Source organism: Bison bison, unplaced genomic scaffold, assembly GCF_000754665.1.
Source record: "Bison bison bison isolate TAMUID 2011002044 unplaced genomic scaffold, Bison_UMD1.0 scf7180017864072, whole genome shotgun sequence".
Classification (NCBI taxonomy): Eukaryota; Metazoa; Chordata; class Mammalia; order Artiodactyla; family Bovidae; genus Bison; species Bison bison.
The window spans coordinates 12,470,303-12,489,126 of NW_011494644.1; the positions used below are offsets into that span (position 1 = coordinate 12,470,303).

At 39.6% G+C, this 18,824-nt stretch overlaps 1 protein-coding gene across 2 annotated transcripts; it reads left to right on the forward strand.

Annotated features, from left to right (window-relative positions):
* Positions 1-323: 323 nt before the first annotated feature.
* On the forward strand, positions 324-18,357 carry ZNF713 (zinc finger protein 713). 2 transcript variants are annotated; one of them, XR_825067.1, is made up of 6 exons: positions 325-820; positions 2,494-2,579; positions 9,971-10,097; positions 10,704-10,796; positions 12,631-12,734; positions 14,514-14,597. XR_825067.1 is itself a non-coding variant. In XM_010837384.1 (5 exons), the coding sequence occupies exons 2-5, from the start codon at positions 2,496-2,498 to the stop codon at positions 15,551-15,553; spliced, it is 1,344 nt and encodes a 447-aa protein (XP_010835686.1). In that variant the 5' UTR covers positions 324-820; positions 2,494-2,495; the 3' UTR covers positions 15,554-18,357. The 2 variants fall into 2 exon arrangements, 1 of the variants encoding a protein (XP_010835686.1); XM_010837384.1 differs by lacking the exon at positions 12,631-12,734 and having other exon boundaries at positions 324-820; positions 14,514-18,357.
* The last annotated feature ends 467 nt before the right edge of the window (positions 18,358-18,824 follow it).

Consider the following 18,824-nt stretch of genomic DNA (forward strand, 5'->3'; position numbering starts at 1 on the left):
ATTCTCATGATTATTAACAGATCAATACATTTCATTCTGTTATTGGTACTGGTGAAACGCCTGTTTTTTTCTTCTTTCTGGGGAGAAAACCACTCTACTTGAAAGTCTTTCTGTGGGAAAGGACCACATGTTTTCTGTTCCAAGAAGAGGGTGGGAGAGGACTAAGGCTAAATTTGTTGTAGTTGCTGCCTCTGTATCTCTCTGCTCTTTGAGAAATTCTAAAACTGCTTTTTTGATTGTTTTAATGAATCCCACCTCCTGTGGTGCTCTGTCTTTATCAATGAACAGTGTGTATGTCTCTTTTTAGACTCCATAGGTGTCTAGGGGACCAACACTGCTGGAGTTCTGCTGCTGACTCTGATGCATCTCATTACAGGTGCTCAGCCTGAAATTGTATCTCTCAAGATCTCTGCCGGGAGGCAGATTTGAATATCACAGTGACGTATGTACATGTAGGATTGATGCCTTTAGTGAAAAAAAACAACAGCAGTGTAATAGCCAACTTCAGGAACCTCCACATCTCAACTCTACATGAACAAGGCAAGATCCTGAGAGTGGCTGCCCTGGGAAGCAGAAATCACTGTCATGGATATCCACTGGCTCCTGACCCTCTCATGAGATCAGGCACCTTTAATACCTGCGACTGGCTGCTGCCTTTAAGGCACTGGAAAATCAGCCTTCGGGGACTGACAGGGCTGCTGAAGCTGTTAGAACTGGTATGTCTCCTGACTGTCGTGCCCGAAGAGAATAAGGCTTTGGTGACATTACAACTGAAGGACTGCCAAGAGGTGTAGTCATCCTCGTGGAGGACTGAATCCAGGTACTCAAAAAGGAAGGTGAACATTCTGAGAAATGAAAAGAGTGAAATCTTTCTGTATTGGAAGGGTCATCTTTATAATAACTTTTAATGTTTATTTTTATTTATTTATTTATTTTTGGCTGTGCTGGGTCTTCCTTTGCTGTGCGCAGGCTTTCTCTAGTTGCAGCGAGCAGGGGCTACTCTCTAGTTGTGGTGTGTGGGCTTCTCATTGTGGTGGCTTCTGTTGTTGCAGAGCAGAGGCTCTACAGTGCACAGGCTTCAGTAGTTGCAGCATGTGGGCTCAGTAGTTGCAGTTCATGGGCTCTAGAGCACAGGCTCAGTAATTGTGGTGCATAGGCTTAGCTGCCCCACAGCATGTGGGATCTTCCTGGATCGAGGATTGAACCTGTGTCTCTTGCATTAACAGGGGGATTCTTTACAAATAAGCCAGTAGGGAAGGCGTAGAAGGATCATCTTTTTTTTTTTTTAATCATTTTTTTAAATTAATTTATTTTTTAATTGAAGAATAATTGCTTTACAGAATTTTGTTGTTTTCTGTCAGACATCAACATGAATCAGCCATAGATGTACATATGTCCCTTCCCTCTTGGACCTCCCTCCCATCTCCCTCCCCATCCCACCCCTCTAGGTGATACAGAGCCAATGTTTGAGTTCCCTGAGACTTACAGCAAGTTCCCACTGCCTATCTATTTTACATATGGTAATGTAAGTTTCCATGGTACTCTCTCCATACATCTCACCCTCTCCTTCCCTCTCCCCATGTCCATAAGTCTATTCTCTATGTCTGTTTCTCCACTGCTGCCTTGCAAATAAATTCATCAGTACCATCTTTCTAGATTCCATATATATGTGTTAGTATATGATATTTATCTTTCTGTTTCTGACTTACTTCACTCTGTATAATAGGCTCTAGGTTCATCCACCTCATTAGAACTGACTCAAATGCATTTCTTTTTATGGCTGAGTAATATTCCATTTGTATATGCACCACATATACTTCTTTATCCATTCATCTGTCAATGGACATGTTCTAGCTATTGTAAACAGTGCTGCAATGAACATTGGGGTACATGTTCATTGTACATGTATATGTCTTTTTCAATATTTGTTTCCTCATGGAATATGCCTAGGAGTGGAATAGAAGGATCATCTTAAAAAGAGTAGAGGAGATGCCTGGACTTTGAGTTTAGGGGTGAGTTTATGCTCTTAAAGAGTAAGAATAACTCCTCAACATAAATTCTCTGGATCACATCATCTCAGTGGTTCTCATCTGCCACTTGGAATCATTTGGAGACTTCAGAATTTAAAAATGCTGTTGCCCAGGTTCACCTGAGATTGTTAAATCCAAATCTCAGGGAAGAGGGGCTGAGCACTGGCATCTTTTTAAAATCCCCCCCAAGTGAGTAGCTAGTGCTAAAAACCAATGAGCACCCCGAGCTTCCCATATGTCGCAACAAGTGGAGTTGTACCACAGAGGAGAGACAGCCATACTTTAAATTCCTCAGTGTAATAGAGGAACAAGAGTGTCAGAGTTACGTCACCCAGACTTTAGACTTATGTCTTAGAGGGCTTCTGTCTAAACCATCTGCCATCCTGATACAAGATAAAAGGTGCAAGATTTAGGTGAAGCTTTAATATCATTCCTTGACAAGATTCTTCTCTTCTTTTCTCAGGAATGCCCTCTCAGGATGCTGTACTTTCCCAAGAAGGAAACACAGAGAAGGAAATGAATGTTGGATCACAGACAGTCATGTCTCAGGTAAGTTCAGTTTTGTTTGTTTTTTTAATAACTTTATTTTTTGTTTTTTGTTTTTTTTTTGGGGGTGTGTTAGGTCTTTGTTCCTGTGGTGGCTCTTCTCCAGTTGTGGCAAGTGGGACCTACTCTCTAGTTGCGGTGTGCAGGCTGCTCATTGCGATGGCTTCTCTTGTCACAGAGCATGGGCTCTAGGGAACATGGGTTCCGTAGTTGCAGCTCCCAGGCTCTAGAGCACAGGCTCAATAGTTGCGGTGCACAGACTTAGTTGCTCCAAGGCATGTGGGATCTTCCCAGATAAGGAATCAAACCCATGTCTCCAGCATTGGCAGGCTGGTTCTTTACCACGGAGCCACCAGAGAAGCCCCAGGTAAGTTGTTTTCCTCTCCTCTGAAATGACATGGTGGTTCGCAGAATGTAGGTACTTTTATTTTTCAATTCTCAGAAGAACTAAGCTCCCCAAGTCCAGAGCCCTTGAAATTCTTGTGACAGATGTGACATATCTGTATGTGGTGTTTCCCACTCACCTTCCATACCTCTTTATAGCTCTTCTCTCCTTCAGCATTTTTATCAGCTTGTAGATTCATGTCTGTCCTGAATGTTGTAAAGGCAACACGAGAAGCCATAGACTATCTTTTAATAGTGCATGTGTGCGTGCTCAGTTGTGTCTGACTCTTTGTGACCCCATGGGCTGTAGCCCACCACACTCCTCTGTCCATGGAATTTTCCAGGCAAGAATACTGGAGTGGGTTGCCATTGCCTACTCCAGGGGATCTTCCCAACCCAGAGAGCAAACCCACATCTCCTGCATTTTTTGTATTGGCAGGCGGATTCTTTAAATCACCCTTCCCTTAAACAGCTCACTAGAATTTAAACACTTGCCATTCAGTCTTCAAACAGTGAATGATGCCCATGTCACTGACCACTTGGAGGTAATAGAATTATTAATATACCTGAGGACCTCTGCTGCCACAAATTAATGTGGCAAATTAATGCCATAAATTAAGCCAGCTACAGCATCAGTCCTTCCAGTGAATATTCAGGACTGATTTCTTTTAGGATTGACTGATTTGATCCCCTTGCTGTCCAAGGGACTCTCAGGAAAGTCTTCTCAAGCACCACAGTTAGAAGACATCAATTCTTCAGCATTTGACATCCTTTATGGTCCAACTCTCACATCTGTACATGACTATTGGAAAAACCATAGCTTTGACTCTGTGCAGCTTAGTCAGTGAAGTGATGTCTTTGCTTTTTAATACAGTGTCTAGGTTTGTCATAGCTTTTCTTCCAAAGAACAAGTGTTGTTTAATAGCATACTCTATAATTTACCCAGTCATCATTTATTGTCTACTTTCCCCTGCTGAAGTTTCATAAAGGAAGAGAATTTTAGTCTCTCGTTCACTAGTATATCTCAAGCCCTATAGGTGACCCATAGGAAGCACTGAATAAATATTTGTTGAACAAATAGGAATTTTGCATATGATAAACCATATCTCAACCCAGTGGTGGCAAGATGGTTTATTCAATAATCAATGATATTTCTGTGGAGCCATGTGGAAAAAGGTAAAGTTGAATCCATACCTCATACTTTATATCAGAACAGTCTTCAAACTGATCAAATATTTAAATATGAAAAACTAAGCCACAAAAGTTACACAAGAAAATAATTTGGGAATTCCTTTATAACTTACAACTGAGAATCCAGAATCCGTAAAAGAAAAGACTAATGAGAAAGAGAGAGGGACAGGAGAGAGAGAGAGAGAGAGAGCTGAGCAAAGGGCAGAAGACAGAAAGGAGAAGATTATTTTTGGAATCATAAAGGACCTCCAGGAGAGTTAGTGGGGCCCTAAAGGACCTTTCACAGGACTTAAAGGATAATAAGGAAAATCTTGTCATGAGCTGAAGAAAAGGGACACTTGAAGAAGGAATTTTGGTCAACATTGTCACCTTCAGTAACAAGAAAAATAGGAACTATACTTAATGGACTCAATGATATATTTAAGGAGATTTTCAGGTAGAAGACTGAAAGTGCCAGGTGTCAGCTTCTGGGTGGTTAAAGTAAAATGTGAGAGGAAAAGATAAACTAGATAAAGAACTGTTACGTATAAAGGAAGCAGACAAGAAAATATGCTCAACCTAGCTAATCATCAGGGAAATGCAAATCAAAACCACAGTGTGCTGTCTCCTCACACCTGTCAGAATGGCTGTCATCAGAAAGAACAGAAATAACAAATTTTGGCGAGGATGTAGAGGAAAGAGAACCTTCATACACTGTTGGTGGCGATGTAAATTGGTGCAGCCACTATGGTAAACAGTATGGAGGTTTCTCAAAAAACTAAGAATAGAACTGTCACATGACCCAGCAGTTCTACTCTTGGGTATATACCCCCCAAAAAACTAAAACACAAATTCAGAAAGATACATGAACCCCAGTGTTCAAAGAGGCATTATTTACAATTGCCAAGACATGGAAGCAACCTCAGTGTCCGTGAAGAGATGAATGGATAAGGATGTGGTGTATGGATACAATGAAATTACTCCTAAGTCATAAAAAAGAATGAAGTTTTGCTATTTGCAGCAACATGGATGAACTTGGAGGGCATTATGCTAAGTGACATAAGTCAGAGAAAGACAAATACTGTATGATATCACTTTTATGTGAAATCTGAAAAATACAACAAATTAGTGAATAAAACAGAAAAGAAGCTGACTTGCATATATAGAGACCAAACTAGTGAGAACCACTGGGGAGAGAGAATGGGGAAGGGGCAATGCAAGAAGTAGGAGATTAAGAGGTACAAACTATTATGTATAAAATAAGCTACAAGAATCTACAACACAGGGAATATAGCCAATATTTTATAATAACTATAAATGGAGTATAACCTTTAAAATTCATGAATCACTATATTGAACACCTGTAACTTAAATAATATTGTACATCAACAGTATTTCAATTTTTTTAAAACATCAAAAATATGTATATAAAGGAGCCAGAAATTACTGAGTTTGAAAATAAAACTGTTTCTCATTCATACCTCTCAACACGTGCCCAGCTCAGCTACATTATAGAATTGCTGTGAATTGCTGTTTACTTGAATGGGAGTGTGTGTGGCAGTTATTTCTATGAGTTTCCCACCACTTTGAGTTTGTGAAGGATAAAGGGTGGGGCCAAATACCTATTTCTTCAGCTCACAGAAAGAAAAATAGAAAGCTTTCAGGGAACCATACCTGAGGAACTATGTTCCAAGAGCCTCATCTGCCTGTGGACCTGGTGTAGATGATAAGATCCCAGACTTCAAATTGATACATCACACGTAGGGGTCTTGAGGAAGATGAGTAAAATTTGCATAAGGAAGGAATGTGAATATTAACCTTCAGAGGGTAAACAGTAGCAGGTTGTATTTTCTGAAAATGGCACAATTTCTCCCATTCCATAGGTTCCTCTTATACTGATTCAACTACTCTTATCAGGAGAGGTGTGATTGTGTTCCTTCCCCTTGGATCTGGCTTGTGACTGTGGTGGAACTGAAGCCCCGTGACTCTTGAGGCTGGATGAAGAAAGGTGGTTCTCTTGGGAATTTTGCATTTGGCATCCAGCTACCATGCCATGAGGAAGCCCAGGTAGCCTGTGGACAGGCTTGTATGGAGAGGACCAAAGGCACCTGACTGAGCTCCCAACTTTCAGCCAGCACCAACTTGCCAGCCACATGAATGAGCCTCTTAAAAAGTGAATCTTACAGCCCTAAGTTGGGCCTCCTAGCTGAAACAAAATGGAACAAAGATGAGCTACTCCTGCTGAATCCTGCCCATGTTACAGATTCTGTGAATAAAATAAATGATTGTTACTGGTTTTGAGCTACTAAATATGGAGGTGATTTGTTATACAGCAATAGATAATGACACAATTGATACCACCCCTACAGAAGTCAGCTTGACAATATGTATCAAAATTGCAGATTCATATACTCTTTTGCCAGGCATACATACATATGCCATACATACATATTCTAGAGTTAGACTAATATACATAGCAAAATAGTATACTTTCAAGATAATTCATTGCAGCATGATTTATAGTAACAAGAGAGTAGAAAATAGCTAAAATGTCTGTTAGTAGACTAGTTACATAAGTTGTGGGATAGTCACACAGTACCACACAGCTGTAAAAAAAAAAGGAGGAAGAAATTATGAACTGATGTGGAGGGATTTCCAGTATAAAGTGTTCAGTGAAAAAAATCAGAAGCAAAAGATTACCTATAATATGCTACTTTGTACAAGGAAGAAGAGGAAACAAAAATATATAAATGTATCAAATGCTTGTTTGAGGGAAAAGAGAAATTGAAAGGATAAACTTGCATCTAATGAGGTTGGTTACTTGTAAGACTTAGATGGAAAATGGGTGACAAAGAGGGAATGGAGGTGTACAGTATGCAAGGAGGGCTTAAAACTGAAAATAAACAGAAATAAGTGAGCCAAACTGTATTTCAAATTACTGATATAACCACACTGAAAAGGAGTTAACTTTTGAAACGAAATCATTTCTTGTACTCTGTGTCCTCAGACTAAAAGCAAAATAATTCTCAATACTGAACTCTCATTTGTAGGCTTGTTCTGTGCAGAGACATGTTCCCTGGTAGCTCCGCTGGTGAAGAATCCGCCAGCAATGCAGGAGATGCCAGTTCAGTTCTTGGGTCAGGAAAATCCCCTGGAGAAAGGATAGGCTTCCACTCCAATATTCTTGGGCTTCCCTGGTGGCTCAGACTGTGAAGAATCTGCCTGCAGTGCTGGAGACCTGGATTCAGTCTCTGGGTTGGGAAGATCCCCTGGAGGAGGGCAAGGCAAACCACTCCAGTATTCTTGCCTGGAGAATCCCCATGAACAGAGTAGCCTGCTGGGCTACAGTCCTTGGGGTCGTGTCAAGGACTGTAGCAACTAAGCACAGCACATGTGTTAGCAATACCAAAACCACTTTCTTTAAAATCTAGGATTGAGCAAATAAGTAAACACATTGTCCATAATTTTGTTGTTATTGTTTACTCACTCAGTTCAGTTCAATTGTATCTGACTCTGCGACCCCATGGACTGCAGCACGCTAGACTTCCCTGTCCATCACCAACTGTCAGAGCTTGCTCAAATTCATGTCCATCAAGTCAGTGATGCCATCCAACTGTCTCATCCTCTGTCATCCCCTTCTCCTCCCACCTTCAATCCCTCCCAGCATCAGGGTCTTTTCCAATGAGTCAGTTCTTCGCATCAGGTGGCCAAAGTATTGGAGTTTCAGCTTCAACATCAGTCCTTCCAATGAATATTCAGGACTGATTTTCTTTAGGATTGACTGGTTAGATCTCCTTGCAGTCCAAGGGACTCTCAAGAGTCTTCTCCAACACCACAGTTCAAAAGCATCAGTTCTTCAGCCCTCAGCTTTCTTTATGGTCCAGCTCTCACATCCATACATGACTATTGGGAAAACCATAGCTTTGACTAGATGGGGCCTTCCCTGATAGCTCAGTTGGTAAAGAATCTGCCTGCAATGCAGGAAACCCCAGTTCAACTCCTGCGTTGGGAAGATCTGCTGAAGGGAATGGCCACTCACTCCCGTATTCTTGTCTGGAGAATTCCATGGACTGTATAGTTCATGGGGTTGCAAAGAGTCGGACACGACTGAGTGACTTTCGCTTTTCACTTTGACTAGATGGACCTTTGTCAGCAAAGTAATGTGTCTTGTCATAGCTTTTCTTCCAAGGAGCAAGCATCTTTTAATTTCATGGCTGCAGTCACCATCTGCAGTGATTTTGGAGCCCAAGAAAATAAAGTCTCTCACTGTCTCCATTATTTCCCCATCTATTTGCCATCAAATGATGAGACTGGATGCCATGATCTTAGTTTTTTAAATGTTAAGTTTTAAGCCAGCTTTTTCACTCTCCTCTTTCACTTTCAAGAGGCTCTTTAGTTCCTGTTCGCTTTCTGCCATTATGGTGGTGTCATCTGCATATCTGAGATTATTGATATTTTCCCAGCAGTCTTGATTCCAGCTTGTGGTTCATCCAGCCTGGCATTTCACATGATGTGCTCTGCATATAAGTTGAATAAACAGGGTGACCATACACAGCCTTGACATACTCCTTTCCCAATTTGGAACCAGTCCATTGTTCCATGTCCAGTTCTCACTGTTGCTTCTTGACTTGCATACAGATTTCTCAGGGGGCAAGTAAGGTGGTCTGATATTCCCATCTCTTGAAGAATTTTCCACAGTTTATTGTGATCCACAGAGTCAAAGGCTTTTGCATAGTCAATGAAGCAAAAGTAGATGTTTTTTCTGGAATTCTCTTGAAGGGAATTATAAGATAAGAGAGATATGGGTCAGAGAAGGGAATTACAGATATGAGAAGAGAGGATAGAATGAACCTTGCTATGTTGGATTAGATTTAGAGGTATCAGTATGGACCCATGTTTGTTTTTTTTTCTAACCAGTTGATCTCTTGACCCATGGGTTTTAATACATATCACTAAACACAGGGTTGTATATAGAGTTGTGTGTGTTTACAGGGTTGGATATGGAGTTGTGTGATGATGAATTCCAGATGTTTTTCTGGAATTCTCTTGCTTTTTCTACGATCCAGTGGATGTTGGCAATTTGATGTTTAGTCGCTCAGTTGTATCCAACTCTTTTATGACCCCATGGACTTCAGCCCACCACGCTTCACTGTCCATAGGATTTCCCAGGCAAGAATAATGGAGTGAAATGCTTTGCCCTCCTCCAGGGGATCTTCCCTACCCAGGGATCGAACCCACATCTCCTGCATTACAGGCAGATTCTTTACTGCTGAGCTACCTGAGTAAGACAAGCCAGGAGTCTCATGGTCAGAGAAGGGAATTACAGATATGAGAAGAGAGGATAGAATGAACCCTGCTATGTTGGATTAGATTTAGAGATATCAGTATAGACCCATGGTGTTTTGTTTTTTCTTAACCAGTCACTCTCTTGACCTATGGGTTTTAATAAATATCAGTAAATACAAGGTTGGATATGGAGTAGAGTTGTGTGTGTATACGTACATCATTGTATATATTCCCCTCTCTCCTAGATACGACCCCTGAGAGGGCCTAGACGAAATGGTACTCCAGTAGCACTGGATGCAGCTAGTGCCCAGATCTTGGGGTCTAAGTGCCATTTTTCATTAAGGCATAGCACTTAAGGATTTGACCAACAGAGCAGAACACGACAGACTGCCTCCCTGTATCAGCTGGGGAAGCAGAGCAGCTCAGTATTTTACCACTAGAAGGAATCAGGGATCCTTTGTCTACTGCACCACCTTTGACTCTTCCCTTAAGGGCCCCTGTAAAGGAAAAACAAAAAGGTTTCTGGCTGAGCAGGGATATACTTGATGTTTCAGGAATCACTGACATTCCAGGACGTGGCTGTGGACTTCACCAGAGAAGAGTGGGACCAGCTGTACCCTGCTCAGAAGAACCTCTACCGAGATGTGATGCTGGAAAACTATAGGAATCTGGTTGCACTGGGTAAGGAGGGCATCTCTGTGAGTCATGTCTGATTCTTTGGGACCCCATGGACTTTGGCATGCCAGGCTCCCCTGTCCTTTACTATCTCCCGGAGTTTTCTCAAATTCATGTCCATTGAGTCGTTGATGCTGTCTAACCATCTCATCCTCTGTCGCCCCCTTCTCCCTTTCTTTTCAGTCTTTCCCAACATCAGGGTCTTTTCCAGTGAATCAGCTCTTCTCATCAGGTTCCTATAGTATTGGAGCTTCAGCTTCAGCAGTAGCAGTCCTTCCAGTGAATATTCTGGGTTGATTTCCTTTAGGATTGACTGGTTTGATCTCCTTGCAGTCCAAGAGATTCTCAAGAGTCTTCTTCAGCACCACAGTTAGAAAGCATGAGGCCAGGATGGAAGAAAGGCAATCATTTGTGGAGACAAGAGACCTCTGTTTCCTGCTTTGTCCTCTGGTGAAATGTGTTGACTTTGAGATGGGTAGCTTTATTTTGCTGCCTCAGAAGCCTCCCCTTTCCAAATCCAAAGACCCTAAAGATAAAAAAAGTTCGGAAATGAGTTCTGAGATGTTCGTTCCCTGTGTAAAATTCTAAGATACACATTTTCCTCTTGAACAGGGCATCAACTGTATAAGCCAGAGGTGATCACTCAGTTGGAGCAGGAGGAGCAGTGGATGATGGGAAGAGTCAGCCCACCAGACACTCATCCAGGTGAGAAGAGAGCATCTGAGTATTTGTGACTCAGTGAAGGAAAATAGTCACTTTTGAAATACTTAATGGAGTGTGCTCTGAACATCTCCCTCTGGGATTTAAAGGATATCAAGGCATTTTTAATGGGTTTGGTCCTTGGGTTGGGATGATCCCCTGGAGAAGGAAATGGAAACCCACTCCAGTATTCTTGCCTGGGAAGTCTCATGGACAGAGGAGCCTGGCGGGCTACAGTCCATGGGGTCCGAAAGAGTTGGACATGACTTAGCAACTAAACAGCAGCCGCAGCAGAGGCCTTTTAAAAACTTCAGTTCATATTTGACATTTTTCCAAAGTAGAAATGACTATTTTTTTCCTGATTAAACAGATTTTATATATATATATATATACTTACTATTTTAAAAATTTGCACAACACAAAAATTATTTTGAAAGTTTTAGTTTGTTCATAAATACCTTGATATTGCAAATCTCCACAAAGCACTTTCTATTTTTTTGTTTATACATCATTTCAGGATTCTTTAAATCTTTTTCTTTTCCATACCAAAACCCTCTAACATTTTTACCTATTTTTCATTATTTTTTTTATTTTTATTATCAAACATGTTAAAGTTGTCTAAAATCCGTAGCCTTGGTTCTCAGTCTCTTGTTCACCTTTGTGATAGGATCCCTATCATACTTATGTTACTAAAATTGTTTTCTTGGAGATTACCACTAACTTCCTTCCAGTCAAGTCCAGTGGCTAAAACAAACCACCATTATCATGTTCTATGATCATGTTGCATTTGACTGTGTTGACTTCACTCTTGAAAACTGTCTCGCACCTTGGCTTTCACACCATTCTTGCCTCTTGTAGCCTCTCTCCTGTCTCCCAACCTGTTCTTTTTTTTAATTAATTTATTTTTAATAAATTAGCAAGGGTAATTGCTTTAATAAAGCAAGGGTAATTTAATACAACATTGTGTTTCTGCCATTCATCAACATGAATCTATCATAGCTATCCTACCTGCTCTTTTAAATACCTTCTCTTGCTCTTTATTCTTCTAAAGGCATGTCTTTCTTATGGACTTGGTGTTCATTCTTCAGTACTGTGCTTTTAAGTAGCTTCTCTATGTCATTTTTCCATTTCTACATTTCTAGCCTCAGTATTTCATGTACATTCTTTTCCCAGAGTTTAGATTATATTTTTGTTTATGAATGTCATACTGTCATTTTAATCAAGTATTTCAAATCCTGGACCTATTGATTCTCTACTCCTTTAAACCATCCTACTAAATGAGACTTCTTGACCAAAAAGAAAAAACACCAAAACCCCAAAATCTTAGCTCCTTTTTGTGGGCATACTGCCTGGTTATATTAGGAAACAGTGGACTGATGGCTACGTGCCAGATACTGAGTCACTAAGCCAGGTTAATGTACCCCATCTTGATTCTTTGCTCAGACACCTTGTTTCATCATTTGGGCTTGGTTTTCTGTCATTCAAACTTGAGCTTTGTGAAGCTGACTCTGACTCAGTTGTCTTTCTTGCTTATAGTGCTCTTGGTTATCTTAGGTAGGAAAACTTACTCCTTTTTCAGCCTCATTGGATCTAAAATTTTAGCCTGACAGGTGGTGCACCCCAGTGCTCTAAACCCTGTTTAGAGGCTGATAATTAAAACACTTTGTCAAGAACCCCTGAGCACTTTTCCTGACAATGATGAGTAACATTATTTTCACAAACCTTCCTATCCTGGAACCTAGAGAATAGGAAACTAAAGAAGGAAAATGAAAAACTCCCTTTTCAGGCAAATTGCCAGTGTAGGTGCCCACACAGAAACCTGAGCTGTTCTTTCCCGCAGGTACATATGCTGCCATGTGAAGGAGCCATACTGTCTCCCATTATGTCCCTGCCCAAAGACTCCCAACTCGAGAAAATAATTACTACACTCAAGAAAATTTCCAGGTAATTCCCTGGCAGTTCAGTGGTTAGGACTCAGTGCTTTCACTGACAGGGCCCAGGTTCAGTCCCTGGTTTGGAATTTAAGATCCTGCAAGGTGTGCAGCATGGCCAGAATAGAAAAGAAATTTCTAGACTTCATTATCAACTGTACCTGTGTGGTCAAGGCTTTTGGTCCACAGATGAGGTTGAATAAGTGGTTTCTTTGTATCCTCCTTGTCAGGGCAGGCAGCCTAGCAGTGCCCTCCAAGGAGACTGCTTACATTTTTGCATTTTCCTGTGAGACACAATCAGTTGTTTCTCTTATAAGGATGTGGTAAAATGTTTCTGTTGATGGAGGAACTGAGATAGAATGATCTGGCTTGTGCAGCCTCATTCTGATTTGCCCTCTCGGGTATTGCTTGTCTCATTGTCTTCTACATTAGCTGATGTCTATTTAATATCTAGAAATTCTCTTCCTAGCTAAGGTGAGACATGTAAAATGTCTGATGGATCTAGCAATGAAAAGGTTAGGAATGATATTAATGAGAGAAGTGACAGGGGAGTAATTAGCAAAACAGTCAGTTTATACATTGCTGAGTAAACAGGAGATTAAAAAAAAAAAAAAGAGCTAGTAGTTGGACTTGCCTAACAGTCCAGTGGTTAAGATTCCACACTTCCACTCCAGAGGGTGTGGGTTTGATCCCTGGTCAGGGAACTAAGGTCCCACATGCTGCTGGTACAGCCAAAAACTAAAAAACAGTATAGCCAGTACATATACGGTACTTCTTACAAGAAGCTCAAATGAGAAGGTGAAGCAAAAAAAGAGGGTGACTGCTAGACTAGAAAGAAAGTGAAAGTGAATGTGGCTCAGTTGTATCCAACTCTTTGCGACCCCATGGACTATACAGTCCATGAAATTCGCCAAGCCTGAATACTGGAGTGGGTAGCCATTCCCTTCTCCAGACGATCTTCCCACCCCAGGGATTGAACCCAGGTCTCCCACATTGCAGGCAGATTATTTACCAGATGAACCAGGTAGCTAGACTAGAAGGCAGTGTCAAAACAGGATCATTCTAAGCAGGAGTGATTCCAGCTTGTTTAAAGTGCTGAATGGAAGGGGTCAGGGAGAGTGTAAGTAGAAAATAGAAAAGATGGGGCAAGGTTCTAAAAAAATGGGAGTAGGATTAAAGACAAGGAAATTAGAGTAACCTCCACTTGCTGCTTGGGCTACAGTTTGTGGGGTTGAAAGGAGTTGGACACAACTCAGCAACTAATACAATACTTGCCACAGCTAAAAAAGCCCACATGCAGCAATGAAGACCCAGCACAGCCAAAAATTTAGTATTAGTTTTATCATTTTAAACAAAAGTTTAAAATAGGAAGAAATACTTTTGAAATAAACAGATAGTGGGCACTGCAATAGAATAATCCACAGGTAAGATTGAGAAGGTTCTGGACTTGGCCCTGTGTTCTCTAAGCAGTCTTTTCTGTCTCCCACCTCTGAGCACAGACTTTGTTCTGATATTTCTTATTCTCCTTTCCATTTTCTCCCAATTATGTATATTCCTGATGGATCTCTTCTTTTTATGATTACCACTCATATTTTAAAATTTCTCCCTGCTCACTGCTTCTTATCATCCTCTTATAGTCTTTCCCCTTGTTACATGGCTTTATTTCAAAATTTTCAGTGCCACATTTTCATTGTCTGCACGGCTGTCAGTTTCATTTGGTGATATACTGTGCAACAATTTCTTTTTCAAACAGAAAATACTGAAGTGTTTATATGTTCTGAATTTCTTTTAGATGGGGAGAATAGACCAGAAATTAAAAAATCAAACCATAATATGTCTGATGAAAATCAAACCCCTGACATGATAATGGAGAGACTAACAGGAGACAGTTTCTGGTACTCCATCTTAGGTGGACTCTGGGATTTTGATTACCAGTTAGAATTCAACCAAGAAAACCAGCAGAGATACTTAGGACAAGTATCTTTTACCCACAAAAAGATCACACAGGAGAGAGGCCTTGAATGTAGTAGATTTGGGGAAAACTATAATCTGAACTCAAACCTTCTTATGCAACAGAGAATTCCTTCAATGAAAATACCCCTTAATTCTGACACACAAGGAAATAGCATCAAACGTAATTCAGATCTGATTTACTATCAGGGAAACTATGTAAGAGAGAATCCTTATGAATATAATGAGTGTGGAAAAATCTTCAATCAACATCTTCTTACCAGTCATATTCATACTGAAGGGAAACACAGTGAATGCAGGAAGGCCTTCAGCCAGAACTCATCTCTTACTCAACCTCAGATGGTCCTCACAGGAGAGAAACCCTATAAGTGTGATGAATGTGGGAAAAGATTCAGCCAGAGAATACACCTTATTCAACATCAGAGAATTCACACGGGAGAAAAACCTTTTATATGCAATGAATGTGGGAAAGCCTTCCGTCAACATTCATCCTTTACTCAGCATCTGAGAATTCATACTGGAGAGAAGCCCTATAAATGTAATCAGTGTGGTAAAGCCTTTAGCCGGATCACATCCCTTACTGAACATCATAGACTTCACACTGGAGAAAAACCTTATGAATGTAGTTTTTGTGGGAAAGCCTTCAGCCAGAGGACACATCTTAATCAGCATGAGAGAACTCACACAGGAGAGAAACCTTATAAATGTAATGAATGTGAAAAAGCCTTCAGCCAGAGTGCACACCTTAATCAACATAGGAAAATCCACACTCGGGAGAAATTGTGTGAGTATAATAAATGTGAGAAAACCTTAAGCCACAGTCCTTCCCTTACTCCACAGCACATAACTCAGAATTTTTAGCTTTGTCCTGATGGGGGTAATGGGGGTGGTAAGGAAATCATATGAATATATAAATACAGGAAAATTTGGGCTAGACCTTTTCATCCTGTTCAATATCAGATTATTCATAATGGGGAGAAAGCTTATAAAAAACTTTTAATGCATAGAAACCAAATAAATTTAGACCTTAAATTTAGCATATTCCCAGGAGAAGTTATACATAGTGAAAATAATTTATTTTATAAACAAGATTATATTAGGAGTCATATTCTAAACTTTTTTTAATGACCAGAAATCCTGTAGGCAATGACCTATCGTTATTCCGTTTGATTTTTATAGCATACAGTTTTTAAATTATATAAACATTAATTAATTGAGGCTATTGTGTAGTATAACCAGTCACATTAACTTGAAATAAACAGAAAAGAGCAATATTTCTCAAACTTAAGTCATTTGTGTATATCCTTTACCAATTTTATCATACTTAATGTTTACTTAATATTTTTCTTTAATAGGACTCAGGGTTTTTAGCCTTGTCCTAGGAAATATTATTTATGGAGATTGTGAGTTTTGTATGCTAATTATATTCTAATTTCCATCAAAATAAATATATAATTTTGAAGTTGAAAATATTCATTGGTATACCATCTATGTCTTCTGTACCATCATTTGAGAAGCCATGTGGTAGGATATGGCAATAATAATATTGTTTTTTAGGAATCCTTGCATTATTTTCATCAAACAGGTCCTGGGATCTCTAAGATGAGTCTTGGAGGAGACTAAGGGTCATATTGGTGACCTTTGAAAAGTGATTCAGAGAAATCTACTTTTTTATCCTGTTACTGTAGTTTTAAATTTCCCTATGGCAAATGTATATTTTTGAATCAAAATTGTTATTTCTGTTACATTTGCAGGTTCAGATAGAGAGGAGGTTTCATTTTATACTGACAGGGACTTTATAAGAATCCCTTCACCTGTCTGCATCACTGTGGAAGTCAGAAGTAGGGGCTGTACCAGAGGGTAAGCAGTGGTGCCACGCTGAGGCAAAGAACCAGGAAAGAGCCTTATTGGTTTATATAAACAACTAAGGAAGCATAGGGCCTTCCCAGGTGGCTCAGTGGAAAAGAACCCCCCTGCCAATACAAGAGCTGTGGGTTTGATCCCTGGGTTGGGAAGATCCTCTGGAGAAGGAAACCCACTCCAGTATTCTTGCCTGGAGAATTCCATGGAGAGAGGAGCCTGGTGGGCTACATTTCATAGGGTTGCAAAGAGTCAGAGATGATTGAGCACACATGCAAGTAAGTGTTACTAGTTTGTTTAATAATTCACTTTATTTATTGAAGTATATTTATGTACCACCTTTTTCCAAAAGGAATTTAAGGTGGTTAAATTTTATGATCACTGCCTTGTTTGACAGAAATCGCAGTTTGATGTTACAAAGCATTGTAAATATAAACCGTCATAAACCATGAATAGCTACATCTAGTGAGCTGCTTTTTTCTGGGCTTTCTGTTTTTCTCTTGGTCTTCTCAGTCTTGGCTGAAGAAGCCATGAGACCAAGTTGGAACCCAGTCCCCTTGCTTTCTTTTTTTTTTTTTTTCCTTCCCCAGTCCCCTTGCTTTCTCACCTTTCTTCTAACATATCTCCTAGCTAAAGACTTCCCCATTTCTTTATTCCTGTGAAGGACTAGATATCATAGGCCTTAAGTCAAAGCTGGAATGATGTAAATTAAAAAAAAAAATTAAAACTCTAAAAAACAAGAAAGTAATGAAATGATTTCATTTCATTGTGGAAGTTAAACTTTTCAAGTACATTTTTGTCCCACACACCAGTGGATGAAATAGTTAATAAAACCCGGAGATACTGGAGTGAGGGAGGATTTCCAGTAATATCATGTTTAAATACCTTTGTAATGGAGATCAATTTTCAAGACAGATAAGTTCTGAAAATGTCTCTTCACCAAAGGGAGTAACATGTAAGATTTATTTGCCCTAAAGAGGCAGAGTATAGAGCTCTCAGGTTTCAGGAAGAGAGAGTGAGGCAAGATGAAGTCTCAGACAGCAGAGGTATAGGTTAAAAGAAGTAATGATTGATTATAGTTGGTGAAGCCTTTGATCAAAGTATGCAATCAAGAAAAAAAAACCTGAATAATCCACAAAGAGTGCTAAAGGCTTCAACAGAAGGCAGTGTACCTCACACAGGGAAAGGAGAGCAGTACAGGATTTTCAGAAGAAGATAAGCACAATTTGGACAATTTCAGAAAAGAGGAGTCAGAACTGAAGGAGACCAGTCAGCCATGGATTTTCACCAATTCTTCATAAAATTAGAATCTATTGCCTATCCTTAGGGTCATAAATGATTATGCTTATATTAACCATACAGTAAACGATGTCATTCTGGTGTGAATTCATTCTCATGTCCTTTGTTATCTTCAACATGTTCTAATTTAAGTGAATCCTAAAAGTATTTATTACATGGAAATTCTAGGGAGTCATAGGAGTGGTTTACTCACTCAGAAATGTAACGTTATGGCTTATTTCTGTCTAGGAGGGCAAGATATTACCCTTTTACATATGTTAATTCATTTGGTCCCTCCAACCAAGTGATGTTGCCTTTCTTTTATGAAAAAAGATACTGAAGCTTAGACATGATAATAAGCGATAATTATTCAGAGTTTCTCAGACTGGAATGTCACTAGAACATGGATCATCTTACTCCTAATCCAGTGGATAAAAACAGTGCCTGGAACAGTGTTTTATAGCACTCTGAAAACATTTGATAAATGTATTAAATTTAATAAAATGAATTGCTGCTCAATACCAAAATTTGTATGACTCTCTTTCTCAGAATCTCAGAGTAAAAAGGATTATTGTGTTGATAGATTCTCTTATGTCCAAAGGGCTTAAGGGCTGGGAGAAAAATACTCATTTGGATTTTGATTAATTTTCAATTTATTAATTTAAGAAACCAAATGACATTCCTTAAGTAGCTGACATTCCTCTAATTTATTCATAGATGTGCAAATAATAAATACTTAAGAATTTCTAAAATGAGATATCCTTACTCTTGTAAACACTGATCAGATTTAAATACATCTAAACATTTAATTAAAGTCTCAGACCTAAAATTTCAAATGTTATTAAGTGCCTTAAACACATTAAGAAACAGGTAAGAGGTACCCAGAATATCAAAAATGATTATACCAAAACTAGTTATAAAAATGTCGGACTTCTGCTGGGAGCCGGCGAGAGACATTCCACTCGTGACAAAGGTCATGAGGAAGGAGGCTCGG